The 24,572-nt window shown below is 44.0% G+C and overlaps 1 protein-coding gene across 50 annotated transcripts in view; it reads left to right on the forward strand.

Moving 5' to 3' along the window:
• Positions 1 to 24,572, forward strand: part of RIMS1 (regulating synaptic membrane exocytosis 1) — a 418,478-nt gene that overhangs the window by 352,920 nt on the left and 40,986 nt on the right. For 25 of the 50 annotated variants that reach the window (XM_070584895.1, XM_070584897.1, XM_070584947.1 and 22 more), the window contains one exon: positions 9,518 to 9,753. The exons of 15 other annotated variants lie outside the window; for them this stretch is intronic. In XM_070584895.1, the coding sequence (XP_070440996.1) occupies positions 9,518 to 9,753 (236 nt within the window). The remainder of the gene's footprint in view (positions 1 to 9,517; positions 9,754 to 24,572) is intronic. 10 more of the 50 variants (XM_070584896.1, XM_070584899.1, XM_070584904.1 and 7 more) reach the window with 1 other exon arrangement.

A 24,572-nucleotide genomic window follows, 5' to 3' on the forward strand; every position in this document is an offset into this window, starting at 1 on the left:
ACAGCCCTGCCAGGGTTTAGACCACTCATGTTTGTCTCTGCTGAAGCCTGACTGAGTCGGCAACTGATAAGCATCAGTCTCCGGCCTTCCCATCGAATGGGCTTTGAGATCATTGTTCACATTTTCAAAACCCTCCCTTATCAGGTTTAGAGTACTTACTTTTTCTGTTTATGTTTTATATTTCCTGTTGTTTATGCTTTTAAATTATACTTCCTAAAATATTTAGCACACTGCTGGACATATAGTTAGTGTTCAATAAATATTATAATTAAAGTAATAAGCATTATGATTAGAGCAATTATTCAGTTTTATGTCAAACAAAATATATTATTGCAATTAATTATACTTCCACCATTTTCTTGAGGTTGATCAGTTCTATCAATCTGTCAATTCAGCCCGTGGATGAAAGAAAATGTTACATTTTTACTACATTAATGTGTATCTAATCAGCTGTAACAGTGTGTCTCTTTAGTAGCCAGCTGTGAAATACTGAGATAACTGTGTAAAGACAGAATCCACAACATCAGCTTTCTTGCTGCTGTTATATAGTTTCATGACTGTGAAATTTAATTTTGAAGTCTTACCTCCTTCATCAAAAGATAGAAAATATTCCCTGCCCTCAAATTACTCCCTCACATTTCCTTCTCTTGCTGTACGATTAACCCCTCTCCCTGTGGTAAACCTAAATATTCGTAGGTTTCTCCATGGCCCACATTTTCAGTTAATCTTAGTCTTTGGTGAATCATCCATCTTATTCTGTTGTCCTTTTCCTATTTGTATTACCTAATAGGAATCTAAATTCAAGCCCTTCAGTTAACAGTATTCTTGGGTTTTTATATGTATATTTCATCCTTTCCGAAAGTACAACAGTGGGAGATAGGAGACATAATCCATACAGACTTTTTTTGAGCGTGTTGGGGGTTAAAGTCAATACTAGAAATCTCTGAGAAATCCGAGAAGCTCTCTCCCCTGGTGTGGTTAGTTTGTGGACGTTGTGCTCACCAGCCTCCCACTCCCGCTGCACCCTCTGTGCACCTTGCAAAGCTGTAGTTTGTGTTTAGTGATTGGGACAAGAAAATTATTCACAGAGCCTTCTAACTAGGAATCTAATCTGATGCTCATTTTTACGTAGCCGCCGTCGTGGCAAGAGCTTTTCTTTGCCACCACGACCCCCAGACTCGGGGCCCCGCCGTCGGCACGTGGCTCTGAGCCTGCGTGCGGGCTCCATGTGTGGTGCTGGGGCCTCAGGGACGCAGGGCCTTTGCAGGTCACTTCTCGATTCTCAAGGCACGTGAGAAGACGGGTTCTGGAGGGGACAGTCTTCCCCAAATGTTCGGCACATTTAATGCAATTCTCTCCCCCTCTTCTGAGGTGTCTCATTAAAGAGAGGGTGGACTTTCCGAGCAGAGGTGTGTAGGTATCTGGGAGGTGGAGGTAGATGTGTGTCCACGGAGAAGGTTTAGACCTGAGGCGAGTACTGATGAGCGGTCCATGCAAGGTGTCAACAGAATGCATTTGTAAAGTTCCCCGTCTCCACAGCCACAGTGACAGACTAGACCTGTGCACTCTGTCCTCAGCCCAATATAAGCTGAATAGCCTGTAAGTTTTCTTTTTCTTTGAAATTAGACTTCTTTCCTTAATGTAACACACTGAAGACTTGCTACGTTTTATGCTACCCGTCAGCCAAATCTCAGTACTATCTGAATGCAAAGATAGTTAATAGCTAAAGAATTAGAAAATTTCCTTAGATTTTTTTTTTTTTTTTTTTGGAAAATCATAGTACCTGAATTTATTGTGCCACATATTTGGTTTACAATATGCTTTTAAAGCAGCCATACCCCTTTATTTATTAATAATGTGTTTCGTATGTTATTTTATATATATTTATATTCTATTTCAACTTATGAAACAAGTACTGGCATGACTTGCTCTAGTGGAAGGGGTGGCCCAGAGCCCTGCCTTCCATGTACTCTCCTCAGACTTCCATCTTCTCCTGTTTCAAACATGGGGCGTCTGCACGGCACTTCGTGGAGACAGTGACGTTCACTGGAGTACCGACAGTCTGACACATCGCTCTGAGAACGCCCCCTAATAAACTGAACACTCAGCTTCATCCAGCACATTCTCCATTTCAGTTACGTGGAAACGCACAGGGGTGGCCTTTCCCAGAGCACAGCACCTCATGGACGGCTTCCCACCCTGTGCCCAGTGACGGTTACCATCCTACAGGGCAGCTGCTCACGCTCTGAGCACTCACACACCCTCGACACACTCTCGCACAGGCCTGGGGCAGGAGTGGTGGGTGCGAATCTCGGCTTTCAGATAAATAGACGGTATTACCACATCAATATTAAGATACACTTAAAACCACAGGGCTAGGCCCACATCTGTTTTGTTTTGCACCATGCTGCTGTCAAGCATAGTACCTGCACACAATAAAGCACCCAAAACTGACTGGTGGATGAGTGAATGAGTGAACAGGAGAAGAACCAAGCTCCAGGAAGCCGTGGACCTGTGAAAGTTCTCAGTACTAGTTAGTAATAGTGTCGAAACACACAGCATAGATGCATAGTTCTTGAATGCATTTTCTCTTCTTTATTTATTACTCCCTGTATATTCATTGACGGCTTTATTTCCTACCCTACCTTTTCACTTCCTCCGACATCCGTCAACTTTCTTGCACTGCTCTTGCTGTGTCCTCCAGTGTCCTTTTCCACATCTGAGACTCAGACCTGGTCACTCTCTGGAGCTAGTAACTGTCCCTATATTAGATAAAATTGTGGTATAGGTAATTGTAGACTAAACTAACACGTAAGTGTAATAAGGGAACTAAGTAATTTTTATTACCAATAATGGGAAACATCACTACAATTAGATACATAGCATCTATTTTATATCAATAAACATCACAATGACTCTTTTATAGCTTTATCTTTTATGTGTTTTGATGTATGTATCAAATGATGATGTATGTTTTGATGTATGACTTTGATGAAGTCAAGAATTTATGCACAGATGAAAAATATTTTGGGCAGATTTAGTTAAAATGTTTAGAAGGAAATAATTCATAGTGTTTTAAAAATACGGGTGAATCTCTGTGCATTGATTTGATCAATAATGATTGATCTCAATTTATTTTCAAAATTATAGTTTCATAATTACATGGTGGGTTCCAAGGGGCACAGTTCCATCAACTCTGACTAGTGCCAAATACTAGAATTTCAGTCAACCAGGAACCACTCTAAAGGAAGCCAAAGCGAAGGTGCAGAGTGCAAGTAGACAAGACCGTGGAAAACCTTACCAGTAAGAGTGGTCCTTCCTGGGGTACTTTAAAACGTCCCCTTGCAGAGAGCTCTCTGATCTGGGGAAGGGCCCCTCCTCACTGTTGTTTTCAGTCCTAATGAACCTCCTTGTATGTGTCTATGTCAGTCACAGATTTATAAGGTCGGCTTCGGCCTGCCGCCCCCCTCAGCTTCCTGACCACCTCTGCAGCAAGTTTTCCCCGCACCCTGTGTTCCCACGGGATGGAGTGTCTAGGTTGCTGTTGTGGGCTTTACTGGAGTCACACCAGATACACCTGAGAAGTGGCTCTGAGCAGCCAGATGTGGCCTGGCTTTGGTTCCAACGAAGACTGGTGACCTCCCACGCCAGTCAGGAATTTGTGGGAGAGGCCACTTCAGTTTTTCCTGGAACAGATGGAAAACAACTGAGGACCCCAGCAAACCCACACACTCACACACTCCAATCACCTTAATTACTGTTGATATCACAGTCTTTTCAGAATTATAGTTTGGTTTAGTTATTGCATAATCTTTCATTTTTCCTAATGTTAAATGTTATTGGGAGAAATGTTGGCTTGTCCACTAAGTGAAATGAGCATAGGAAGCTTAGGAATTCCAGGTTAACTGGTCTGTCCATGAGGAAACCAAGCTAAAGCTTAAAAAATAAAATAAAATCTTGTGCTTATATTATATACCACATTGATAAAATCTGGAAGAGGGCGTAAAGCTGTTTTTTAAAAAACTGAGATATAATCACATACCATAAGATTCACCATGTTCAGTGATTTTTAGTATATTCACAGTTAATTGTGCAACTATCATATGTCTAATTCCAGAATATTTTTATCATCCCCCAAGAGAAACCCACGCCCATTAGCAGTCACTCCCCATTGCTCTCCTCCAGCCCCTGGCAACCACTGATCCACATGCTGTCTCTATGGGTTTGACTTTGGGCTCGTCATTTAAATGGACTCGTACAGTATGTAGCTTTTGTATTTGGCTTCTTTCTCATAGTGTGACGTTTTCACCTGCATCCACGTCTGTAATGTGAGTCAGTGCTTCATTCCTTTCTGTGGTTGACAATCTTCCATTGTGTGGATAGACCATGTTTTGTTTCTCCATTCGTCAGTTGATGGGCATTTGGATTATTTCCTCTTTTTAAGTGTTATGAATACTGTTGATATGAATATTCTTATGTAAGTGTTTGTATGGACGTGTGTTTTCAATTCTTTTGAGCCTGTACCTAAGAACAGAATTGCTGGGCCACATGGTAACTCTGATTTTAACTTTTGAATGGAATTACTGTCATATGGTAACTCTAAGTGTAATTTAACTGTTTGACTAAACTGCCAAACTATTTTCTAAAGCTGCTGCATCATTTTACATTCCATGAGCATTGCATGAGGGTTCCAGTCTCTCCAGATTGTCATCAACACTTGTCACTGCCTCTTTTTTGTTACCGCTGTCCTAGTGCGTGTGAAGTAGCATCTCATTGTGGTTTCCATAAAGCTCTATTTAAACCAAATTTATCAAACTAATTTGATATCTCCAAGAATTCACTTTGCTTGTGGATTTAGATTCTTATATTACAATTCTTTTGTTAGCAACTTCTTGAGAATGGATTTTTCTTAAAAGGTGAGCATATTCAAAGTATTAGAAGTCCAGTTTCTTTTTTCTCTGGGGATTCTTTAGTTAACTATACTGGAATTATATAAACACTTAGTTATCTGTATAGTTCAACCAGAAAAGGAGCTCTATTAGATTTGAGATAGCTTGAGATCTAATATCTATCTAGACAGCTTTCCCTGGGGCGCACACAAAGGCAGAAATTTTTATCACCAAATGAAAAGACTATTTTTAAACCTACAGAGAGAACTAGCCGCTCAGTTTTACCACTCAGCCGTAGGTCCAAAATTACCACAGAGACCCAAGCCCAGACTTTAAAGGTTGGTTCCTCTTTCAGTGCATGAGGCATTCATGAGTGATGTGAGCTCTGGTGGCCGACAGAGGCGTAAGACACTTAAAGACTAGCAACCAGATTCTCTGTCATCTGCTCCTGACCTTCACCATATCCCTGATGTCTGCCCCCAACAGATCCCACCCGCAGAGAGATACCTTGTTGTTGCTGCCACCAGCAGGGAGTGTATTGTCAGTCACAAGAAAAGCAAAATAAGAGACAAATGTACTAAGAATCAGCACCAGCAACAAACAAACATGGAAAACCAGAGGCAGAAGAAAGAAAACAGAGACCGACAGTAACGTTCTGTTGCCTCTTGATGTTAAATTGAGGAGCCAGGAAAAGGCATCCTTGGGCTTAAAGAGTCCAGGGGTGGGTGCCTCCTGGGACAACACAGTTATCCAGCAAGGAGTCCATTTAGGCATTTTCATGGGACTTCTGACACCATCGATACATAATTCTCAAAATTAAAGCATAGTTATAAGAAAGACAGCAGATGTCAGAGTTTTAACTCATTAGTGAGAAAACCAAACAGTTGACAAACTGGTTCCAAACATGATTCAGGAAACTCGTATACTTATATATACAGACGTATAATCATTGAAAAAAACGAAATACTGGAATAAGATTAAGTCCACAGCATGGCTTGATGAGCGGATCCAAACCCACGAACCCCAGGCCGCCAAAGCAGAGCGCACAAACTTAACCACTACACCACCAAGCCAGCCCCAAGACAATTTTTTTTTTTTTTTGGTCTAAGTTCCAAGTTTAGATTTTTTTCTTAATGGGAAGGAGGCAGCCATTCCTCTGAGCCATTGGGTGAATGGGGTCGTTAGTGTGATGTGCGATCCTAGAGAGGGGGCAGTTTTTGGTTGGATTGGACGCCTTATCTTTGAGAGCCTCATCAGACTTATCCGAGCAGGGACGTCAGCTGAGAATCAGATACATAAATCTGGAGTTAAGAGCTGAGACAAGGCGGAGAAAAGCTGCTGAGATTTGCAGCACTCAGAAGTAGGTGAAGCTTGGGACCAGATGGGGTGTCCAGGGATTGTGCCCTGCGGGAGAGTACAGGTCCAGGGGCCGGGCTCTGACCAACTCCAGCAGTTAGTGATGAAGAAGATGAAGATCCTGCCTGGGAGGCACCAGGCGGGAAAGTCATGAGAACAGAGTATCTGCAAGATCAGAAGAATCAAGTGCATTGTCACCTACGTGATGAACTGAGAGGTCAAAGGATGAGGGCTGAGAGGCGTCACTGGTGACTTGAGTGAGAGGCAGCTTTGGTGGGGCCGCAGGGGCGCGGCCAGATTCAGATGAGTTCATAAGAGAGTGGGAGGAGAGGACACACAGGCAGCTCTGTGTGTGTGAAGCTCTGAGCAGAGGGTTCAGCAGAAAGTCAGGGAGAAGCAGGGGCTGTCACGGAAGAACGGTGGCTGTGCTGGTTCACAGGTGGGTGGATCCCAGTCTGCCTGTGCACTGGGAGGTCTCATTCCCACCAATCGTGGGCTCACTCGGCGGGGGCCGGGGGCCTGTAGCAAGTGTGTGGTGTGTAAGGTGCATGCCGACCGAAAACATGGGAAGTTCAATATGACCAGTGCAAAATACACAACAGAGGGCTGAGAGACCTGGAAAAGCTCTATAAAGCAGAGAGCCTTAACATGCGTCTTGAAGGGTTCAGGCCACCAAAATGACAGGAATAGGTGTCCAGGCAGGGGAAGCAGGACAAATAAAAGGCTAAGAAACAGGAGGGTAGAAAACATTTGTGCTGAAACGTGACCTTCACATCGATTTAATTAATCTGGCTGAGCAGACCCCTGACCCTGTGCCCTCCGTTAGGTGACAGAAGAATTGAAAAATGCCTTAACATCTTCTCAATCAACATGGTGTTCTGGGTTCTTTAGGAAGCTATGCACTGTCCTCAGACCCACTAAGAATGCTTTTAAGCTTCTAAACAAAGTATTTTATTTTGGGAGGAAAAATTGTATGATATTTATTCACAAAATCACTTTTACCATAACTTCTTGACTCACCCCCCTAAAATGGTAATCACTATACACATATATCCTTAAATCTTTTTCAGAATTTTTGTCAACCTTGTAGATCATTTCATTGCTGTAATAAAATATCCATGGAAAATTTTTTGAATCTTCCTAGCTCATCTTGAATACATTTTCATGATAGAAATTTTAGAAAGCATTTTTCTGTTCTTTTAAACTTCTCTATAACCTAAAGAACATTGTCCAAAATTTCACAATAGTGGTTTTTTGTGGAATGATTTTTAAAATACAAATTGAGAGTTGTGATAGAAGTCCATTTTCATGGGCATAATGGGGAGAAAAAAGGTACATGTTAGTTTATCCATACTTCCCTGTGAAGGTAAAATTGAAATCGTGAGAAGAGAGTTTACAATGACCACTGTGGGGAGTGTGCTGAAGAGAATGATGAGAGATGGAACTGCCGATTTCTCAGTCACAGGTGTTTGGTTGAAGATGGATATTACGACTGTGAAATTGACCAAATCCTGACATTTCTGTACATCCTTCATCAGAATTCTGCAAGTAAAATCGTGGTAAAGCAGACAGTAAGAGTAGACTTAAGGCAGGTGACAGGTTTAGGTAATGCATTCAAATAAATTGGTGAAGACACAGAAAAACTGACCATAGTATTTATCAGGAGAGAAGGTTTGCTGGAGTTGGGTGTATAAACCCACAGGAATCAGTTTTTGACTGGTCATATGTAATACTGTCCTCATTAATCTCTTGAAAAAGAGACTGTGTTAAATGCATAGCAAAATTATCAGATTTGCAAAAGGCCGTTAAAACTTTGAGTTCATGTGGAATAAAATGAAAGAATGTGAATCTCTTATTATTGTATTGTCAGAAGAATTTTAATGTGTACCAATTCCAGAAATGCAGCTAGGGATTAAAAACTCTAAATTATCCCAGAGGTCTCTGTTTGCAGTTCCTGATTCATGAAGGGATCTAAGGTCCAAGCAATCTTGTCTCTTTTTCATGCTTCCAAGCCCCCCACAATCTTGCCCTCCCACCTTTCTGGACTCACCCCACATGAATTTCCCTTTCTACTGAAACACTCATTATAAATGTGGCCACGTGTTGCATGATCCCTACTTTCTGTTTTATCATTTCTGTCATGTTGGGATTTATTCCAGCTGGCGCATTGTGTCATCCCTGTTAAAAGAAGCTATATTAGGTCATGTATTTTGTATTTCAAAACAAGAAACAGACCATCAAGATGGTGGTGAGGGTCATGTAATCCAATTTCTACAAATATTTTGAAGAGACATCAAATTAAGAGGATCATTTCAGATATATCAAACTGCTCTTTATTGGACCACAAAGGGCTTTTCTCGATGGATGACATGGCTGCGTGTCAATGTAGCGTGAAGACCGGGGACCCTCACAGCCCGCTCCCCACTTGCCTGCCCACTGCTCCCCCCTCACAGACGTGCACTTATTTTGGCAAATAGGGAGGATTCTGTTTCCCATTGACCTTTCTTGGTGCCTGAGATTCTCAACGATAACGTGCTCGTTTGGGAGAGAAATACGATGATCTATTCAGATGAAGTAGTACAATCTGGGAACACAGACAGGTTTTTGATAGGAAAGAACAAAGAAAGGAACGTTTCAACCTAGAGCATGAGTTTGAAGCCCTGAAAGAGGAAAATGAGGTGGAGTTTGCGTGGAGGGGAAGGTGACCAGAGGACAAGGAAGGAGCCAAATGCATTTTTCGCCTCATTAGCGTCTTTCCTAGACTCATCAAGTCTCACGTAGCAAAAGAGATGTCTGCCAGTTGGAATTCCAAAGGAAAACTGGAACAAATAATGTTTTCATTTTTAAACCTCTTCATGTAGCAAATTCAGAGTGTCAATTTTTGGCAATACTTTTCTCCTCGGGAACGTATATGAACTTTTCTTATTGATTTAAATATTTTAGTTGTTCTCTGAGGGTAACATAGTAACTATTTACAGAATTGATCTGTCACGTTTACCTCCCCACAGATAGCATTGGTTGTGTTCCTTTTTATTGTCTTTAAAAAGCTTATCAGTTACTCTGTGTTGAAATAATATTGTTTTAAGGTACATCTAGATAGAACATATTTAGGGATGTGATCTTAAAGTATTTATAGCTATATGAATGCTACTCAACTGGCTTTTCCCCCTAAAAATTTGCCTGGATGATTTCACAGTAAATTAGATTTAGGATTCTAATTATGCTGACCTGTAATTTATGGATGCATATATGTTTTTACTTTGTAAATATAGTTCATTTACCCCTAAAATGCAAGGCAGACGGATGGGGACTTCAGGAAGAGCCATCACGAAGAGCACCAGTGTGAGTGGAGAGATGTACACACTGGAGCATAATGACGGCAGCCAGTCGGACACGGCTGTGGGTACCGTTGGAGCAGGTGGAAAGAAGAGGAGATCCAGCCTGAGTGCGAAGGTGGTTGCCATAGTGTCTCGAAGGAGCAGAAGCACATCCCAGCTAAGCCAGACAGGTGAGTGACGCGAACCCCACGTACACGTGTCAGGTTCCTGCTGGAGCGACGGGAGCCGGTCTCCATGCCATGGGTGTGACGGGATTGTCCAGTGTACGGATTCTGCTTTGCAAAGGAAGTTTGTTTTTCCGTCTCTGGAAATCTGTTATTTGTATGGGTTTATTTATTTTTCCTGTACAGCTGTCTAATAAGGTATCACTTGTCAATCTATAAGGTGGTCATGTATTTTCCTTTAAGTGAGAAAACATTAAAGCCATGTTTACAAATATGCAAGGAAATGCAAAGAAGTATTAAAGATCCAAATTGATTTAAATGCAAGAAAAGCAACAGGATTCTTCTTTCAAAATGTTCCATAATACAATCACTTATAATTTAGGCTGTCTCTGTACTTTTATAGAAAAGAAGGTCAGTTGTGCAACTTGAAATATACTATTAAACGCACTGTATGAATGGAATAATTGAACTGTAATTGTTATATTTTCAATGCAAGTCAAAACCCAGGAGTTATTTTTACTCTAGAAAAATGGGTCAGTGGATTTGTGCAAAGAATAATGTTTTAATACAAATCGGAGTTTCGCATTTTTTACACTGCTTATAAATCTTAAAAGCTTTATGCCCTCAGGTATACAGGAAAAAAGCAAAGACAGAGGGAGGATGGTTATTTCTGTATTATAAAATATAAAAGCTGCCTAAACTTATATAATATTTGAACAGACATATTAGGTAATTCATTACTGTGCTCAGTGCTGTGGGCACCAGAGGTAAGTGAAATACTGAACTGACTTCACTCATCGGCGCCTGTTTCTCCCATTGTCACCCTCAGTTCTGTTTTTATGTTCCTTAACAGCAAAAGTCTTGTCTCAAAATTTACTTCTACCAAAAAATGTTCATGAACTCCTTTGGTCAACTTGGCATCCTGGAAACTACCTGTTTTTAATTATGCATCCTACTGGACAAATTGTCAAATAAATTAGAGGCTGGAAATTCTGAGCCATTAAGAAATTGACGCAGTGTGTACAGCTTTTTATCTAAACAGAGGTTTATCTTTCTGAAAATATAGTATTAGAAGGAACCTAAGTTAGCCAGCATCCCCGTGATGGGTCTGTCTCCCCACTGTCGGGGTGAGACGAGCTGTTTTCTGTGAAGGAGAATCTCGCCTGTCTGCCTTTGGGTCGGGTTCTTCCTGAGGCCAGGAGGCGTTGTTCCCAGTTTGGTTCTGTGTTTGACGGTGGTGTTCTTGGTTTTTAGTGTTGATGCGATGGTGCTTTACAGCGTGGGTGTGGGTGTGGGTGTGGGTGAGGCTTTCACCGCCCGATTTCGGGACGCTTCATCCCTTGGGTGGGATGGAAATGTCCCTTGATGTCTCTTCAGGGAGCAGTGCTCCCTGTGGGAGAGACTCCAGGTGAGGAGACGGCTGTCTTTGTCCCCAACTTGCCACTTCTCGCTCTTCTTGTTTTTCCCTATAGTTAGTTCCCTCTCTGTTGTTCGCCAGTGAGGAGAATTCCATTTTGTTAGAATAAAACAGAGTAATAATTTTACGTGGGAGCTGTACTTGTGGCCCTGCTTTGCAGGTAATAGGTTCAAATGACTGTCTCTGAAACGCTCGGCCCCTTTGCTTTGTGAACTTAAATTTTATCCCGGTGACAGTCACTGTTGAGTTTCACATGGTGTCTGCCTTCCCGGAAGTTGAGTTAATAACTTTTGTGGAAACTCTAGTTAGGGGTTAGGTTGCCGTGTGTGGGAGCAAAAGAGCATTGGATTTCAACGCGAGGATAACGAAATCATTCTGTCCCAAAGTGGCTCAGTGAGTAACCGTGGCGTCATCTTCCCAGGACGCACTTGACTTGTGTGGGGGGTGGGTTGGCCCGGATGTCCCCCCATGAACTTAGCCAGGTGTGAACTTTTACGTTTCTCTTTCTACATCATAATTTCACCTTGATTTGGTAACATGGCCTCATTCTTCTTGATCTTTCTAAGGCAGATGACAAATGGTGACAAACCTCAGGAACCACTCTGTCTCAGTGCACGGCTGTTGTTGCTCCCTTTTCTGTCTTCTATGAGTGACATTTTTTCCTCTCTCAATGATTATATTTCCTCTCTCCTATGAAGATTTGTCAACATTTAGAATTCTCATTCTAAGAAATTTATTTTTTGTTGCTTCAGCTCATGCATATGACCATCAAATCTGTGTTTCCAGATTCCTCCTCTCACAAGAAATATTCTTTAATTATAATTTAAGAAAGCTCCTCTTGGATGCCCCACTGTAAACAAGCTCAGTATGTCCCCATATCTGAATTTCCAGCCCTGCCTTTCGGTGATACCACAGTCTTTATAGTTACAAACCCTTAAAATAGTTTTCTCGTTTTTTAATTTTCCCTAAACTTTCTCTTTCCCAGACCTATAATCCCAGAAATCCCTATCTGGAATTTATCCAATTTTAAGAAACACTAGAATAATTGATTTGAATGTTTTTGTTACACAATAAAACCATTAATCTCAGACTGTAAGGCATAAAATAATTTTGTGGAAATTATTAGAAGGCTAATAATTTTGTGGAAAAGGGAAGGAAAAATACAGGGAGAAAGCACAAATATATATTTCATAAATTGTCCCAACCCATGAACATGGTTTGGTTAAAGCAAAAGTGTATGAAAGGGCTTGTAGTGGGAAACACATTTAGAAAAGAGGATGGGGCCAGGACTTAAGGCCCTTTAAGGGGCTTTGCTCACTGATGGAGAACGTCTAACCAGGAGAAGAGAAGAAAGCAAGCTGTGCTCCTGGAAGCTTAACTGGAGCAGGTGTCCAAAGTCAGCGAGGAAGTGAGGAGGCCAGTGGATGAGACGAAAAATTAGGATGTGGCGAGGTAGAGACATAGCTCTGGAAATGGGAAGGAAAGAGCTTAATCAGAAAAAAGAGTGACCTGAAGGTGGAATCAGCAGAAGACAAGGTGAACCGTCCACATTCAGGAATAACTGGTGAGAGAAGACGGGAGGGTGTGGAGGAGAGGAGAGCAGGGTCCAGAAAAGGAGTGGGAGAGCAGAGAGGAGGAGACACAGAGGTCCCAGGGAAGACACAGTGTTGTAGGGAGGCTGGGTAATCCTACAGAAAGGTCGAAGAAGCTAGGGAATGAGACTAGACCAATGGACGTGGGGACTGAGGGGTTGTTCCTGGCCCAAGTTAGAGTAGACTAGTGAGCAGGGTGACGACAGAGTGTGTCCAGTGTGGGGAGCATTCAGCACGAGTGGAGCCCCTTCCTCTCTGCTTTGTTGTTCCTTTCAGCTCTCTCTCTGTAACCACCGTCTCTTCCGCCTCCACTTCACCCTCTCTCCTGACCTGGACTTGAGATGAGGCCCTTGTCACGGGTGGGATGAGCTAGAACAGCAGAGACATGGGTGCAGGCTCAAGGGCCTGTCCCTCGACAGTGGGGAGAGTGAGGCTGCCCCACCACCCTAAAGCCTGTGCAGCTGGTGGGGCTGGGGCTGGAGGGAGGGTAAAGACAGGCAGTTACTGTGAACGTCTATCCAGGAAGCTTTAGGAAGGAAGGAGATCAAGAGTAAACAATCTTCCTCTCATTCATTCTACCAGCGTTTATTAAGGATTGTTCAGGTACCAACTCTGTAATTGAGGGGCTGCTAGAAGTAAGGAGCGGGTGTGAGTGCCTCTCAGAATAAAGGGGCCCTGAGCATTTTTCCAGGATGAGCTGTGGAAGGAGCACCTGCAGATGAAGAGATGGAAAGACACAAGATGAAGAATATCAACTAATGGAGCAAAGTCCCAGAGAACAGAGGGGATGATTCAAGGACACAAGGTTATTCCTGGAGAGACGGGAAGATGGCTCTTTCCCTGAGTCTGATAGAAAAGAGGAAATGTTTGAAATCCAGAGGGATGTTGCAGTGGGAATACTGAGAGCCAAAGGAGCTTAAGTCAGAGGCCTTGGGTCTCCTCAGTGCGCAGGAGGCAAAGCAAGTGGAGGGAGTGAGGAGACAGGGCGGGGAGAAGTCAGAAGTCAGTTGGTACCAGAGAAAGCACCACTGAGCAGCGCTGGGCTTCCATTGGGTTTGGGCCATGCACAGTCTCTGAAAGGTGACCTTAAAGACATTCACTGGGGTCAGGGTCACGCTTGCAGGTGTCAAGTTCATACGAGCTGTTCTTGTGTCTCTCATGACTGTCACCCTGCCTTTGTGCATCTCCAGTGTCTTCGCCAGCATTTCTGAGATCATCTCAAGACCCTTTGAGATCATCTTGCCCATCTTCAGGGTTCCGAGATAAAATTTGATTGATCTTCATTCTGGAAGTTCACCTGCTTGGGCTGCCATTCGTGACTTTGACTCTTTCCACTGTGACATTAGTCTCGTTGGGGAGAATTGAAGCTCTGCCCTCCCTCCCTCATCTGTTGGTATCACCTCTTCCCAAGGTGATAAGCAGATCTTTTTCTTATTCTTCCTCAGAATATGCATCTAAAAGATTGTTTTCTTTTCTTTGGTAATTTATCTCAATGAAATTAATTATTTCATTATAATCATAGGAATGAAACATTTCAGAAGGTTTGCAATAGAGTTGAAAACCAGATAGGGTTTGTTATCCTACATGATTATATAGGAAAAAAATACAAGTATTCTAAGAAGTTTTCAATAGATTTATAGATGGTTAATTTCAAAATAGTTTAAGAAGAGTTAATGAATTTCCAAGGCACAGCTAATTTCTCAAGATGAAATCATAGAAGAAACTAACAAAATTTCCCTGTCCCACTCTCAAGAAAAGACTAACATAGAGTGAGAAAACAATAACTCTAACCCCTTGCACCTAAAGGGATGGTGCTGAATAAGCTAATTAAGCTAATTTCACCGCAAGTTCAAGGCCTTACCATAAAATCCACATGATTCTTAAACAACAATCATGCCAAGAAAATGTCCAAGGTATTCAATCCCCTTCTGCTAATCTTTTTCCAGTTTTCTTCCCAAAAGGCATACAGGCAAAGCAAGTCATGAGATCAGTCGAGTGAGCGCCATCTTGCGCCTCCCAGCTTGCTGACCTTGGGACAATAAGTGAGGGACTTCCATTTGCCCCAGGACTTACTTTTTTCTCCTTCCAGCCAATTGCATTGACCAGAATATTCTGTCTCGTGCTGCTTTGTGAAGACTCTTCACCATTTCCTTAACAAAAGTAAGTTGTAGTTGTGGGGAAGGAAGCCTGGGTGACCTCCTTGCATGTTCCAAGAAAGTCTTCTTGTCTCTGCCGATTACTAACAATGGAAGCAAAACTTCTCACAAAGGATGGGCGCCCCCTAAAAGTTTCAGAAAGTGAAAGCTCTTGTGGATCTAAGTCTTGCTGAAATCCAAGCTTCTTGTCCGTGCCTCATTTATTTGGTTCATTTAACAGCACGAGAGAAACATTCTGAGGAATGTAATGTTTCATGTTCCTTGTTTCCTGAGAGCAAAATCATGGTGCCAGCAATGATTCTCAAGTCTGCAAAACCGTCAGATGAATGTAAGCATGGGCCCTTGTATTTACTGATCTGTCGGCCTCAGGAATTCACCACTGTTAGTAGAGATTCAATTCAGCCATAGTAACTCGTCTTCTGAAGAGATGCCCTAATAAGGATTAGTATTTTCAAACATACGCCAGCTGCTCTATTTTTGTTCTTTTCCTTGCTCTGAACTATAAATTTCGAGTGTGGCTAATATGTAGATACACCTTTAGATTGGTTTGGCAGAAGAAATATTTGAGTGTAATTACTTTTTTATAATAAATTTGTATTTTAGGATTTAGAGGAGGAAAGGAAACTAACATTTATTAATGTGTCTTCAAGGCACAGTACCAAGCGCTCAATAATTATATACAGTGATAATTATTGTTAACTGTACTAAGATAATTCTTAAGCATGAGATCAGTGTCAGGATGGGTGTTATAAAATATTTCAGGTAGCTCAAATGCAAAGACAAATGTGTCTAATTATTTTTACAGCAGATGACCAGTTTCAATGCGTCTTCATTTAATGCAGAATGGTTTTATATAGAGATTTTTTTGTTGATTTATTTTACTAATGTCTTTCAGATTTTTAAACATAGAAAAGCAAAAAGAAGATATATAAAACTCCTGCAAAGCACCACCAACTACAAAGTCACTGTGAAAATATTACTATATCATTAGCTAGTTTTTTATGTATTTGTGTTATTAATATTGATAAAATCACCAGCAATGATAGCTATTATATGTTGAGTAATTAACACGTGCCACCTGGTGTTTTAACTGCTTTTGTGTATTCATTTCTCCAGTCCTCAGAACACGGCCACAAGGTGCAATTGTTATTCCCATTTGGCAGGTTCCCCGACTCGCTGGAGGCCACACAGCTCTCAGAGGTTGCAGTAGAGCCTGTGCTCTCAGTCACCTCACTGTGACCCCATCCAGCTGCACGTGCACACAGCGAGGTGCCGGCTCTCTGCCGCTTTTTTAAAGCAATCATAGGTTCTCGACATTTCACTTTGTTCTATAATACTGCCTTTTTTCACTAAAGAAAAGTGTATTTAGGAAGACAACTTAGGGCCCCATTGCAGAAGGCCTGTCCAGGGCGGGCGAGGAATAGCTGGACGAGTCTGCAAGATGGCACAGTCCTGTGTACGCTGGAGTCTGGGCAGTGGGAGGAGGGGTGTCGGAGCTGAGACTGCGTGGTGTTGCCCTCACTGAGTGGGCCCTGGGGTGGGACATGCTTTGTCACTTCTGGCCATGTGGAGGTTGGGACAGTCAATGGGAAAGATTTTGGGCAGTTGAGGGTCATCAGAAATGGCCCCTGTGGTCAATTAATCTGCCTGGAAAGAAGTATAGAATATAAAGGAAGGCGGTCTGGAAGACTCTTGAAGAAAACAGAAGTGTGAGGCCTATTTGAGCCTCAGTTTCCCCAGCTATAAACTGGAATAATAAATGGTACCCAGCTCAGAAGAATAACGATCTGCAGAGAGAGACTCAGTTCTCTGCGCACTCGCCCCCTTCACCCTCTGCCCAGCCTGCCTTCCCTGACTCCGGTCAGCACACTCCAGCTCAAAGCCTGTTTCCTACAGCTCACAAGCTAAGAATTATTCTTACCTTTTTTCATATGGTTGTAAACAATCACAATATTTAGTGACGTGAAAATTATATGAAATTCCATTTTGGTGCCCATAAAGACCATTTTTAAAATTTATTTATTTATTTATTTTTGAGGAAGATTAACCCTGAGCTAACATCTGCTGTCAATCCTCCTCTTTTTGCTGAGGAAGACTGGCCCTGAGCTAACATCCGTGCCCATCTTCCTCTGCTTTATATGTGGGACGCCTGCCACAGCATGGCTTGCCAAGTGGTGCCATGTCCACACCCAGGATCAGAACCAGTGTACCCCGGGCCGCCAAATTGGAACGTGCACACTTAATCGCTGCGCCACTGGGCCAGCCCCCCATAGAGACCGTTTTATTGAAGGGCAGCCGTGCTCGTTCATTTATGTGGAGTCCGTGGCAGCTTTCGTGCTGCAAACGCCGAGACCTTGTGGCCCATGAAGCTGAAAATACTCACTGTCTTGTCCTGTAAGGAGAAAGTTTCCTGACCTCTCCTCCAGGCCAGGAACTTAGTGCCCGTCCTGCAGGATGCAGCGGGAGACAATGCAGAACGGGGGTCGTTTGTGGTCCCCAGACACACTCTGCTTCTCAGAGTCAGGAGTTCTTTACACGACTACCCTGACTTTCCATTTTTTTCCCCTTATTCCTGCTGTGTTTGTACTTATACCCAGTACCCAGTGGTATCATCTTCCTTTAGAGACAATGATTCTCCAGAATGCCGGTTACCCCACAAAGACGAGCATCTTCAGATCTCAGCCTCACCCTCGAGGTTGATCCCTGCCTTAGCTGCTTACCTGAAGTGGTGGAGGCCCATCCCCTGCTCCCCGCCGCCCCCTCCTCCCTACTGTCCCCAGTTGGGAGCTCAGGGTCTGTGTCTGTCCCATCACCCATGGTCTGTCCCAGCAGTTGGCACATGGCCGCACTGGGCACACGGGGATTTCCCTGAATCAGTGAGACCTTTGAAAGGGTTTTTCCGTGTTCTGTCTCTTGCCTCATGAGCCACTCTGTCCTCCTCACACTCCAGTCTGAATTCTGCCCTTCCAGGCCCCAAGCTGTTCTTGCTGAGGCCACGGAAAGTCCCTAGGCACTAATCTGATGTGAATAAAATTTAACTTACAGTATAGACCACAGGTCTTGTGCCGATATGAAACCAAGGAGGTGTGCATAAAAGAAAACGTCGGTAAGAGATGTCTACTTTGTGTTTGACGTGACCGATGCCTGTGTGTTCCCGTCTCACGTGTGTCCCCTCGTTCCTGGCAGTGCTCCAGCCAGACTTACCTTCCTTGGGTTCGGAAGGCACACCTTCAGACTTCTTTCTTTGCGCCTTTACAGGTGCTAAACCCTCCAACTGGAAGGTTCTTGATCTCTCATCCTGCCTGTCAAAATCCTCTTGTCACTCAAGCCTACCCAAATTCCAGCTTCTGTCAGGGCTGAAAGTGATCCTTGAACCCCTGTGAGGCTTTGCTGGTCCTCACGCAGTGCTGTGAAATCCCACTCTGGCCATCAGTGTCGGTAGCGCTCTGGGCACAGATGCACTGCGAATCACTCAGGGGCGGCTGGTCCTGACACAAGTAGTACCCTCAGGGCAGCGGGTCTTGGGAGACGTCCACGGGCGGGCAAGGACGATGCTCAGCCAGAACGTCCCGCGCAGGTGGTCGTTAAATGATCACATTGTGGTATTTCCTTTAACATCGTGACACGCTGTTCTTAGTGGGTAAATTTAAAGGGAATTTTTCTTCTGTGTTGGGTTTTGTTATTTTTAGGAAATGAATACATCTCATTTTTTCAATTTTAACAAGAACTGATTTTTCTATTATTTCTCTACCTCCCTTCCCTTTCTTTTCTTTGCTTTCATGTCACTGCAAAAGCTCCTGGATGTTTTACTGGATAATTCCACCTTCTTGCTTTTCAGTTTTAACTCTTTTATAAACAACAGTAAATGACTATCATTTTAAGGTTTTGAGACAGTGAACAAACTACTGCAATGATAACTTCTTTACCATCACAGCAAAAGCCAAATAAGGTAACATTTTATTAGAAAATTACTACTGAAAGATAACAGTTTGTGTTGATAATGATAAAGATATTGCAGCTTTTGAAGGGCCGGCCCCATGGCCGAGTGGTTAAGTTCGCATGCTTGGCTTCAGTAGCCTGGGGTTCACCAGTTCAGATTCTGGGCACGGATATGTCACCACTCCTCAGGCCATGCTGAGGCGGCCCCCAACATGCCACAACTAGAAGGACCTACAATTAGAATATACAACTATGTACTAGCGTTTTGGGGAGAAGAAGAAGAAAAGAAGAGGAAGATTGGCAACAGATGTCAGCTCAGGGCCAATCTTCCTCACCAAAAAAAGAATTAGAGAAAAGCTACTGCAGTTTTCCACAGCCTCTTACATGTGTCACTTCATTTAATAAAGGTCTGGCAGTTACTCTTGTGAAAATACTTAGGTAAGAAATGCAAAAATGCCAAGCACTTTTGGAAATGTGTCTTTTGTTAGGGACAGAGAGCGAGGCCCCCTGTGTAGACTGGATCTACCACAGCTGCTACACAAGTCGGCGGGTGGATTCTTAGGTAGAAAATAAAACTCTGCCGTCGGGCAGGCACATCGTGGTGCTTATTACAGAGCCACTTGCAGCATAAAGATTCTTCTCTTGACCTGAAGAATGCGGTGCGCACACTGGTTCCTCGTGGTTCTCATGACCCGTCATGGACGCCATGATCCAGGACTGACAGTCAGCATCCAGACCCAGCTCAGCCCCAGGACACTTTTGTAGATGGAAATACCACATTCCATAGGTCTTAATTTGAAACTATCAAATAGTAAATAATCACATTATACCTACAAAAGTTTCAAATGAAAAAGATAAATTATAGGTAATAAATTTATATTTGTAAATAAACATGTGGTTGCATAGAAACACTTGCTACTATCTAATGAAGTAGAAATGTATTGATTGGGAAATATAAGCAAAGCAAGTAACATCTTAATTTGACGCTTCTATCACTCTGAATTTGAAAGTGCAAGAAAGAATCTTTGATCTGTCTGCCTGCACTATGGAAACTGAAAATAGATGCAAAGCCTCTAATGAGGGAGATTCTCGAAAGGAAAGCCCACTAATTAGAAATTCATGGGAAAATACATCCAAGAGATTGTTAATCGACTCAGTGTGATTCACTGCTGCTAAAAAGGCCAATTTCTATTTACAACTTCTACCTCAGTAAAATTCACCCCGACGATTATTCAGTTGTTTTTAAAAAGGAAAGAAACAGAAGATAGTTTAAGAAAGATTACATAAAATTTCATGGAGATTCTGTGATCTTCAAATCATGGAGAAAACAATGCCAGATGATGTATTTGTTAGAGATTATTGAGAAGGTTGATGTGGATAGCAAGATCAGAGTAGGAAAATTTTACCTTCAAAGTAAAAACTCCCAACTCAGTTCTTTGGCTTTCTATACTGCTTAATAATAACTCTGTCTTCTCATGGGTCATTATTGTCTCAAAGACTCAAAAGCATTATATTTTCGTGGGGAAAAACCATCCACTTCATAAGTCATGTAATCAATTTTGAAAATCTAATCTAAATTTTGTGTCCAGAAACACGAAGGAAAAAAGCTGAATTAAAATATTTTAATGTTGCATCAAATGCATTGACCAGGAAGATCCAGCATATTTTTCTCCACAGATGCTCGAATTTGGTCTAAGAGCAATTGTGAGTGTAGATTTTCCTTTCCGCGGGTGCGTGGCCTGGGCTGTGGTCCCCTGGAGGGAGTGCTGAGTCGCGGTTTTCCTGTCAGAGGCTTCTGCAGGTGCTGGAGGCAGGTGCAGGTCTCCTCAGGACTCCGCAGGTGCCTCCTGCGCCTTCTGCACGTCCTGCCCTCCCTGGCCCGGGTTGCATGAACTGACAACTCGTGCACACGTGCTGCCCTGCAGACGGCTTTGTGACGTGGTTCAAAGTGGTGCCCGTTGTCCGTTCGGTTCTGCTTTTACGTTTCCACAGTCGTCACTCGCTGCGCACTCTTCAAGGCCTCTGCGAGAGCCTGTGCCTGGCGAGCTCCCCTGAGCGCCCTTCAGAGAGGAGAGCAGAGGGCGCTCCCCACCCAGGCTGTCCACGAGCTCATTGCACCACCAGCAAGGGCTCCTTCTTTTTAGGGGAATTTACGGTTTCTCAGAGCCTTTCGTGCTCACCGTCTCATGAGTGCAAACTTACTGAAAGCTTTAAAATGACAGCCTGATCAGTTAGGAAAGATCAGGGTGTGTTAACTGAGAAAGGATGCCTGAAAAATAAGTCTTAAAGTTAAATATTACATAAATATATGTTCTGTACTCCTTGAGGTTTCCATAAAATTTGACACGTTATTAATAACTTTCCTTCCTTTCTCTCTTAAGAGTAATTGTGAGACTTAAATACAATTGTAAGGCTCCTGAATCCTCCAAATTTTACATATCAAGTGAAATTTCGATTTTTAAAGGACTCTGCTTGCAGCAGCGTACCATACTAACCTTTGTGTTGTTCTTTCTTAGTTTTGTCCTGCTCACTTCTCCAGGGTACAAAGAATCCACTGCTTTTGTTTTCAGCTTTACCCTTTTCTTCCTCCCTTAGATCTTTAGGTCTGTAGTGCCTGAGGCGAGCAGTTGTCCCCAATGGACCTAAGTGGCTACATTTTCCTCCACTCAGCACTGGTGTAATATTTATGTGATAACACACATTTCATTCGCCCTGAGGACATCCACCAAGAGGCTTTCCGTCGCCAGCAGGAAGGCTGATGCTTGTCCTGCTGTGTGCCATGACCGGCCTCCTGGGAAGCCCTCGACATGCCTGGTCACGTGGCAGAGGGCAGTGACTGACTCTGGGTGTTCAGGGGAAAGCAAAGGCTGAGAGAAGCTCAGTCACTTGCCCCACGTCACCCAGCTAGTGAGTGGCAGAGAGAAGTGGATCCCTGTCTGTGCCGGGGCCTCCAGCCTTGCCTGGGCTGCATATCTGTGGCCCTGAAGTTCATGTGTTGAGACCCACGCGCACTGGGACGTGTCAGCAGGTGGGGAGTGGGAGGTGATTGGGTCACGAGGGTGGAGCCTCCTGAATAAGATCAGTGCCTCATAAAAGAGACCCCAGGCCCTTTGCCATGGGAGGTTTCTGAGGGAAGACAGCTGTCTGGGGACACGGGCCCTCAACAGACCCAGATCTGCTGGCAACCTGATCTTGGACTTCCCAGCCTTTAAAACTACGAGAAGGAGATGCTGCTTGTTGATCAGACACCTGGTCTACGGTGATTTGTTACAGCAGCTGGGACAGACGAGGGTGGCGCGTACCACACATCACATGTTCTGGGGACGTTCAAAGTGCTGTTAACTGGGAGTTAAGTCTGTGTTATCTGTGAACAGCAGAATATCCAGTATTGATGGTTAGGATTTTGTCATTTTTATAGAAGTTTATGTAACCAGAAAAGTGTTTAATTTGGATTTTATTTTCCTTTATGGGGAGAAAACTGTACATTGTTATCCTGTATAACTTTACACACTGATTCTTATTCCTCATTAACATGCTTTACTGTATTTTTAGTCCTATTTTACTCATCAGGAAGGTGGAACAGAGAGGTTGGGTAACTTGCCCGAGGTCACATACTAAGGGCAGAGCTGGAATTTGAACCCAGCCGTCTGTGGTTCCTACAGATCTGTGCTCTCAGCGGGGCACGTCGTCCAAGTTGGCCGGGAAGTGACACGGTCAGCCAGCTGCCTGGCTCGGGACCAGGATACTGTGCTGCCACCCCGACAACTCGATGGGCTGATGCAGCTCATGCTGTCTCAGAACGTGCAAAGGCTCACACAGCATGGAATGGCATTTCTTGTTCATCAAGCAAAATGAGTTTGTTGGGCATCTGTGGGTTGAGTAAATTCTCCTCGGTTTTGCTGTGTGGAAGGGAGTGTGTGGAGAAGGGGTCGTAGCTGGAATTGCATTGCCTTCTCTCAGGGTAGTAGTCACATCCAGAAGGGTTCCGGTTTTCTCTGCACCGTGATGCTCTCTGAGCACTGGGGAGGTTATCACGAGGAGAAAAGACATCCTCAGCACAGCTGGGAAGGAGTCAGGAGAGAGAAGTGAGGGAAGAGGAGAGTTAGAGGACGGTTCTGTCAGCCTGTGGGGGACTCCGCGCGGCCCCGTTGTCTGACCGTGTGTAGCGAGGCACGAGGAAGAGACCGATGCTCCTGTGGGAGAAGCTGTGGCTGTAAGGAGAGCCAGGCGGTGGTCTGCAGGGCGCTGCTCGGGCGAGGCAGGGATGGGTTGGCTGTGTTGGGGAGGAGATGGGGTACCTTGAGGAAAGCCTCTGTATTCCTACAAGAAAACCGAGTGTATTTGTTCTGTTTACTTAACTGATCATTGATCCACAGGGACAAGCCTAATTATTATTGATATAGGCTGAGTTCATTGGCTACTCACTATGAGCCAGACTGACAGAATCTAGCACTTTAAACAGGCATCATCGTTCTCTCCGGTGTTAGGTGAGGAAATTCAAGCTCAGGAAGGTTAAATGGTTTTGCCCAGGGTCACGTGGCCAGTAACCGGTAGATTCAGGACACTAGCATTCGTGTTCCTAGCCATCACGCTGTGCTGTCATCCTCAAGTAACTTGACGTGTAAGCTGAAACAATTCCACCTGCTGTAGAAATTGAGCCTAAAATGCATAAAGTCTCAAGTTCAAAAAATTCTATTTATTGTTCATTTAGCAGTTTGGCAGGTGCTCCTAGTCCACTCAGCTCCTCGCAGTGGTTCAGGCACCCAGGCTCTTTGCGTTTTATGCCTTTTTGTCCTCTGAATCCATCTGGCAGGACAAACGGAGAATGGAGGACGTCCCTCTGCTTCTTAAAGAGCCTCGCTTTGGAGGGCCACACCCCAAATCCCCTGCCGCAGCCCCCATTCTGGGGTGGGGTCTGGGAACCCCAGTGCATTCTGGGGTGGGGTGTGAGAAACGCAGTGCATTCTGGGGTGGGGTCTGGGAACCCCAGTGCATTCTGGGGTGGGGTCTGGGAACCCCAGTGCATTCTGGGGTGGGGTGTGAGAAACGCAGTGCATTCTGGGGTGGGGTGTGGGAACCGCAGTGCATTCTGGGGTGGGGGTCTGGGAACCCCAGTGCATTCTGGGGTGGGGTCTGAGAAACGCAGTGCATTCTGGGGTGGGGTCTGGGAACCGCAGTGCATTCTGGGGTGGGGTCTGGGAACCGCAGTGCGTTCTGGGGTGGGTCTGGGAAACGCAGTCCCTGCGTAGCAGCCACTTAGTAGCAACTGTTTATAGAAGAAGGGTGAGCAGCCAGCTGGCTCTCACACACGTGACTTTAGATGTCTGTCATTATAATTAGAAATCACTGGAGAGGTTAGATTATTTTTTAGGTAGAGTCTGAAAATACTGGTGCTTTCGTATGTCGTCGTAAGATGTGTGCACCTCCAGTGTGCTGAGGGCCTTTTTATCCAGTTCCAGATCCTGTCAGATCCTCAAACTGTCCCCGTGTGTCTGTTCAGGCGTCAATTTTAGGTCTTCCCGGCCTCCTCTGACTCTTGGAGTGCAGCTTCCTCTGCCCCACGCTGCACAGACCACTGTGTGGAGCTCAGCCACTTCTTTGCTTTTTTAAACAAACAAAAAGTTTGCCCGTGCCTAGCGTTCGTGAGAGCTCAGCAGAGCTTTCTGGTGAGGACTTTACTGGGAGCGGGGATTGGAGGAAGGAGATGACTGGGAAGTGGTC

This window comes from Equus przewalskii, chromosome 19, assembly GCF_037783145.1.
Source record: "Equus przewalskii isolate Varuska chromosome 19, EquPr2, whole genome shotgun sequence".
NCBI classification, from domain to species: domain Eukaryota; kingdom Metazoa; phylum Chordata; class Mammalia; order Perissodactyla; family Equidae; genus Equus; species Equus przewalskii.